At 43.3% G+C, this 7,521-nt stretch overlaps 1 protein-coding gene across 1 annotated transcript in view; it reads left to right on the forward strand.

Moving 5' to 3' along the window:
- The first annotated feature begins 3,663 nt into the window (after positions 1-3,663).
- Positions 3,664-7,521, forward strand: part of MCC (MCC regulator of WNT signaling pathway) — a 712,607-nt gene continuing 708,749 nt past the window's right edge. The window contains exon 1 of the mRNA XM_007947572.2: positions 3,664-3,815. Within this exon, the coding sequence (XP_007945763.1) occupies positions 3,664-3,815 (152 nt within the window). The remainder of the gene's footprint in view (positions 3,816-7,521) is intronic.

The following is a 7,521-nucleotide window of genomic DNA, read 5'->3' on the forward strand; positions in this document are numbered from 1 at the left end:
ACTTTATAATTTATCATCTTTACAATCATGTGGGATCGCTATTGTCAATGTCTTACAAATTTCTTCCCCTTCTAGTAACCTTTCCAGCTGAAATTTCACAAGCTTCATATGAGTTCTAAGCAAATTCTTTTCTGGAAGGTTGAACCTAATCTGTTCAGCCATTTCTGAGTTACTCAAGCATGAGGAAATGTTGTTTAGGAAATTTGTCAAGATCCACTTTTTTGTGTGTTCAAATTTAATTCAAAATGGTTTAAATATAAACCACCAGAGTTACCATGAATATATTCTCTCAGAAGAAAAATATTCTTTGCTTTGAGATATAATTGGTTGAGGTTTACCCACTACTTTCTATATATATGGAGTGTGGTTAAAAAGAGATCCACTCAAATCTTGGAACATTCTTTCGGATTCCAGATTCTCCATGCATGTTATATTCAAAAAACTATTTTTTTCTCCTCTCACCTCCCAAAAAGCATCAATTAATCCAGCTCCCTCAACTCTGCCCCCATTATTTTCCCTCAGGAATTTACAACCTCATTTTATAATAAATAATTCATGCTTCAAGTAAGTGGGTGTGGGGAGGATCACCACTAAACTATATGATTCTGCTGTCAAAATATGTACTTCAGTTTAAGAGGATTCTGGAAGGTGACATGAATTCTCTAGGAGGATTTGAGGATAACAATTCTTGTCTGGTTGTATTATCAGACAATAATAAAATTTTTATCCTATGAAAAATTTTAAAGAATAATGATATTAAATTTCTATAGTTTTTGTTTGTTTGTTTAAACTTGGTCCTTTGTCCTTGTCCTATTGTAGATAGAAATATTTGTGTTGCTGGTAGCATATTTAAAGTAAATATTGGGCATACTTACAGAATTTTTCTAAGATGATATCCTGGTCAGTATAAGTGTCCTGAAATACTAGGAGCTTACAAAACTGAAAATAAAGTAGGGATAGGTGAATGGGATGAAGAGGAGAAGCAGAGAGGTCAAAGATACCTTCCCAAGACATACGGGCTTGTTCCAGTTATCTAGGGCTACCTAACAAATCACCCCAAAACTCAGGGGCTTAAAACAACAACAATCACATTATTGTAATCAGAGTACTGTGGGTTGGCTAGAGTCAGCTAGCTGGGTTTTGCTCAAGATATCTCATGTACTTGTAGTGACTAGCATTGGATCTTCTGAAGGCTCACTCATTCACATTCTCATTCACATCTGGCCCCTGGTCTGGGAAGGCTCAAACATCTGTTGGCTGGAATAGTTGGGCTCCTTGAGCATCTTAATGTTTTGGTTACCTAGTGCTGCTCTGACAGGAATATACCACAAATGGGACAGCTTTAACAAGCAGGAGGAGCTCTGGTAGCCTAGTGCCTAAGGCATTTGACTGCTAACCAGAAGACTGGCGGTTCAAACTGACCAGCCACTCCTCAGAAAGAAGATTGGGCAATCTACTTCCATAGTGATACCACCTCAGAAACCCAAGGAGGGGTCACTATGAGTCTGGGCCACCTTGACGGCATATAACAACAACAACAACATTAACAAACAGGAGTTTATTCACTTACAATTTTGGATGCTGGAAGTCCGAGTTCAAAGTGCCAGGCTCTAGGGGCTGGCTGAAAGCCCCTCAACCTTGGGCTTCAGCTCTGCCTCCTGCTACTGGCCCGCTGAAGCTGAAGGCTTGTCTTCACTCAGATGCTGGCTGCTGAGGCTGCCAAGACTAAGGTTCACAAGTAAAAAGGCACAGTCCCAATGTGCCTTGTACAAACAACATGGCAGGCCACTAATTCAAGTCCAGAAGAAGTCCCAAGATCGGCAGGGCATGGCAGGCTGTTGAACAACGACTTGGCTACATGTCGGGTTCAAGCATGCCAAAAGGCTAGAGACCAATTCCAAAGCTTCTCCTTATATACAGAAAGCAGATCACATCCCTAAAGCAGCTACTCAGCTGCTTGTGGCAGATTCCATGGAGTTGATTGCCAGTCTCATTGCAGGGAATAACTACCTCCAGCTTCCCAGCTGGGAGCTCTGGTAGCATAGTGGCTAAGGCACTTGACTGCTAACCAGAAGGCTGGCGGTTCAAACCCACCAGCCACTCCTCGGAAGGAAGGTTGGGCAATCCTACTTCCGTAGTGATACTGCCTTGGAAACCCAAGGAGGGGTCGCTATGAGTCGGGACCGACTCGATGGCAAATAACAACAACAACAAGCTTCCCAGCTACTCAACCAGGCCCAGCCAAGTTGAAATACAACCTTAACTACCACACTTAACATGGTCTCTTTGCATAGTCTCTTCATCATGACAGCTTCAGGGTGGCCAAATTTCATGACGCTTAGGGCTTCAAAGATGTGTGTCCCAAGCTAGAGAACATGGTGGAAGCTGTATTGCCTTTACTAATCTAGCCTCAGAAGTCCAGGCAGTTACAAAGACCCACCCAAGTTAAAGGAAAGGTGACAGACTCCATTTCTTGATGAGAAGTGGACCAAAGAACTTGCAAACATGTTTTTAAACTGCCACAGGACTTCATAGATCTCTCTGGTAGAAAGCCTGAGCAGATTAATGAGTCATTCACTAAACCACAAATTGGTACATTGTGGCTTCCCTTTTGCTATAGTACAAGGATTGTTAAGTGTTCAAGGGCTCCTGCAATGGAGTTAAACTCCTTGGGTTTGACTCTCTGCCTTGACACTTACTATGCCTGGGACCTTGGGCAAGTCTTATGCTGCAGTTTTCTTATCTGTAAATTGGGGATAATGAGAACAGACATTTGTGGAGTCCTTATTAGGTTCCAGATATTGTCCTAAGGATGTGGTTATTTTATTTTATCCTCATCATAGCCCAGTGATGTAGTTACCTACCTCCTACTTTATAAAGTTAATAATAATATAGTTATGTTTCAAGTGTGCTGTATGGATCAAATGAGACTATCTATTTTGTTTACTCTTGTTATTAAAGAGGCTGGGGCAAATTCTAGTGATGCTAGGTCCTGAGAGTGAACCATTTCCAGAAATGAACCCAATGCACATAATACTACACAGGAACACAAATTGTTCCCAATAAAATGTGGAAACACAGTTGAGTCTACGCCGATCAGATTACTTAACAGGTGTTAAAAATGCATAAAAGCCCGGGCACTCCGAGTCTCATTTGGGGCTATGGGTATAGACCTCAGCTCAGTCTTAGAGAGTGGGATTACAAGCACCTTTCTGCGTTTGCAAAACGAGTGTTTACTCCTGAAAAAAGAAATCCACAGCACTGGGCAGTCAGAGTTGTTCTCCCAGGAAGACACCCACCATCCGTCTGAAGCATCCCCAAGAGTCAGAGGCCCGCGTCGCGGCAGGATGCACGGTGATGACACTCTTTCCAAGGGCCTCCTGTATACCCTGCCTCCCCTAGATTCCTCGTCGTCACCCTTGGCTCCCTGAGCCACCTTCCGCTCCTCCTTCTCCCTTAAGGTGCCAACTCTAGCGATTCCGAAGCGCCCATCTTCCCAGCCCGGGCAAAACCCGGAAAAGCGGAATCCCTCGCCCGGAGCGTCCTGGTGGCCACTGGGCATGCTCGGTTGTCTGGCAGGTTCGGGGCTGCGAGAAGCTTTAGCGCCTCACGGATTCCTCCTCCTGCCGCGCGTCCTCCTCCTCCGAGGCAGGGAGCGGGCGCATGATGGCGGCCGCGGCGGGGAGCGCTAGCGGCGGCAGCAGCGGTGGCGCGGGCGGCAGCAGCAGCAGCGATACGTCCAGCACTGGCGAGGAGGAGAGAATGCGGCGCCTCTTCCAGACGTGCGACGGCGACGGGGACGGATACATCAGCAGGTACACGGGGAGGTGCGGTAACCGGCTGGGACTAGACCAGTCCCTCCGCGCTGCCCTTGACCCCTCCTCTGCCCCCTGGTCCAACTTCCTGCAAGTTTCTCAGAAGCGCACGGGAAAAGTTGGCTGCAACTCTGGGAGGGCATCGCCGGCTCGGCCACTGAGGCCAAAGGGCTGCTCTGCTCGCCCTTGGAGGTGCCAGCTGGTCTAACTTTTCCCAACGTTGTCTTTGTCTGGGCGTTGGGAGACATCTCTTTTGATGCAAGTCTTGCAATCTTAGGAATGGGGCCCGGGGATCTGGATTCAAGGAACCCTGCCGGTGGGAAAAGGAGTTCTGCTCGCTCTCCCCAGATAGGAGGGGCTGGCTCGCAGCCTCTGGTTTCTGGGTAACACGATGCTGTAGTTCCAGCCAGCAATCTGTCCGGCTGCTCGGTGGACAGCCCCGGGGCCCGAGAGAAAGATGCACTCTAAGTGACAAGAGTCGGGCATGAAAACAAGCTGTTAGGAACTTTCATGTGCCGTAGAGCTCCAGAATTCCCAACTTCAGAGTCCGAAGAACGAGCTTTAACACCCGGTACAGTACCGTTTTATTCACAGTAGCCTGAGCGGAATGAACCGCTCGGGCGCAAACGGGACTGGAGGTGAGTCTGGGTTACAGAGCCTACTCCAGCTCCGCCCGCTAACCAGGTGAGCTTTGGGAGGTGTCTCCCGGGCGCGTCTGCGCCTCCACTTACAACCCCAGCGGTATTTGCTTTAAGAACTCTTACAGGGGCGGTGTTGTGGATTCCTATGGTAGGATCTTGTAGGGGTTGGCCAAATAATGAATTTAAGAAACCCACTGCCACCGTCCAGTCGATTCCGACTCAGAGACTTCATGTTAAGGCGTAGAAATGCTTCATAGGGTTCTCTGGGGTATAATCCTTAGGGGAGCAGATCGTCCATTCTTTTCTCCTGCAAAGGCAAATGGGCTCGAATCACTGACCTTTCAGTTAGCTTAACCACTGCGCCACTACGGCTCCTTAAATAATTACTACTGCCTAAATTTTTATAACTTCCCCCAATTTTTGTAACACTGATAGTGAAGAAAGCAATTGTATTGTTTTCCGGTATGCTTCTTATGAAAGGTTGACACAGAGCACCGAAGACAATAAGCGCGGAAATTTGAACTGCCTTCAATGAAGTAAAACAGCTTAAGTTGTGCCTTACATTTTTCTTTAAATCCTTTGTTTGGGTGGTGGTAGACATTCTTTCTGAAAATTAGAGTTGAGTCCTGCTGATAGTCCTTGGCTACTTAGAGGGGGAAAAAAAAATGAAAGTGGGCAATTTGTCCTCTAGATTTTTAAAAAGATCTCTGAAACTTGTCATTTAATATGGATGTATTTCACAAGTAGAAAAATAATCACTTATTAGAAACTCTTAACCCAATTATAAAAACTCTTTGAATCTTATTACTTTTCTAAAGTTTCACTGGGAAACATTAGGAAAAGATCAAGAAATATTATGAAGTAATTCTGTTTTGAAATTTAAAAAATAATTAATTCTAGTTGACCCCACCTAGATTTTTATCTAAAAATCTTTCCTTTTTTTTTTTTTAGTTCTGGGATTTAAAAAATATAATTATATAGCTTAGATATTTTGTTGTTTTTTTCTTATTTCAAAAGCCATTATATCATTTGTGATAAGTCAATCTACACTGTATAAGCTAGGGTGCAAAAAGAATCGCATAGGCAATCGTTCACATAGCAAACTAGCAGAATTCTTCTACTCTGGCCTATTAATATGTTGCTTTATCTAAACTACACTTTCTGTGTAAATGATCATATTATTTTGTGTGATGGCCATATTCACCCAGAAAGATAATAAATTTTGTAAGCAAAATGCCATCACTGTTTCTGAGGGAGAAGCATTGTGTGTAAGGGGATGGTAAAAAGGTTTCAGATTAGACTGGACAGAAGTGGAAAAAACAGTATGTTCCCTGAACCACATTAATGTATCTACTTGAAAGTTGAAAATTGTGTGCAGTAAAGGACCGTAACCCATAACTTTAACTGTGGGGTTTGCCCTGGAAATTAATTTACTCTGCCAGAATTTCCATACAGGAGTTTAGGAATGGTAATCTCATTGAAAAAGAATACCAAGGAAGTTGTGTTTTTAAAGTAAGTACAGTTTTACTTGTCTTGGGAATTGGAGTAAATGGATAGGGGACATTAATGACTTCTTCTCTGAAGGCACTCCTTTATACCGCTCCTGTTATGTGGCCTTTACTTGCCACTTTGTAGTGAACTTTTTTTTTTTTTTAATATGAGACTTAGGCTTTACATTAGAACATTAAAAATTTTAGATTCTTTGAAAAATACTGAGTTCACGCTCATGGTAGGTGGCAATATCCATTAGGATTTTAGTTGGAGTCAAATCTGACTTGAGGGCAGTGAGTTTGGTTATATATGTATTTGTTGTTGTTATGTGCCATCAAGTCAGCCCCAACTCATAGCGACCCCTCCTTGGGTTTCCGAGGCAGTATCACTACGGAAGTAGATTGCCCAACCTTCCTTCCGAGGAGTGGCTGGTGGGTTTGAACCACCAGCCTTCTGGTTAGCAGCCAAGTGCCTTAGGCACTATGCTACCAGAGCTTTTATATATATATATATATATATATATATATATATATATAACATATATATATGTATATAATGGAAACCTTACCTCTGTCAAGTAAGGGTTGACATTTCTCACTAGTGGAAGTCTGAAGGTGGGCCTTCTTCGTTGGGATTCTGCAATGGAATCAGTGCCCTGGCTTCCTTCTGTCCTCTGTATCACTGTTCTTTGCATAAAGCATTTGTCTTCATGATTATCTCATGATCTTAAGATGATTGCTGTATATCCAGCCTGATCTCCATGTTCTCTGGGGAAAGAAGTAAAAGAAGGCTGTTATTTAAAACAGAGCTTTCCCAAATCCCTTAACTGACATTTGATTGGTTGAAATGCATCACATAACCATGCTTACCTGCAAAAGAGTTTGAGAAAGTATATAATTCTACTGGGCACATTGCTTCCTAAACAAAATCTGAATTCTGTTACTAGGAATGGAGAATTGATATTGGGTAAACAAGTAGTAACCAGTAAGTATAATAAAATCCCCATTATAATTAAAATTCCTCTGCATTGGCTTCAGTCCTCTGCCTAACCCCCATTCTCAGATAGGAGTGGGCTGAAGGTTGTTTTTTTGAAGGTGGCATAAATGGAAGAGAGAGTGAGGCCATGAGGGGAAATGTCAGAGTACTTCATCTCAGGAAGCAAAGAGGTATAGAGTGGGGCTCTGAGTCTTCCCCATCAGGTTGACCAAAAATGCATTAGCTAATTGGAGATTCCTAGAATTTCTGTCCCTGCCTGGAACTCCCAGCCTGACAAAAGGACCCAGAACCATCTCTGTAGATAATTAAGTTAGGCCAGACAACCATCATCAAGTGGTGCCAAACCCTAGCTGGAAAAGGGGAGGATTTGGACTGCACAGTGGGAACACAACAGGCTCATTCACTGCAGTTCATTAATCTTACAATGACTGGACTCTTCATTTTATTGTATTGAATTTTTTGGACCCTACATATCATAACAACAACACAACAACGTATCATTTTATAAGACAGGAGGTTCCCATTGCAATTTCAAAGTTTCTTGTTTTTACTCTTAAGTATAATAAACTGCTTATCTT

Source organism: Orycteropus afer, unplaced genomic scaffold, assembly GCF_000298275.1.
Source record: "Orycteropus afer afer isolate SDZICR_OR568_19922 unplaced genomic scaffold, OryAfe1.0 scaffold00191, whole genome shotgun sequence".
NCBI classification, from domain to species: domain Eukaryota; kingdom Metazoa; phylum Chordata; class Mammalia; order Tubulidentata; family Orycteropodidae; genus Orycteropus; species Orycteropus afer.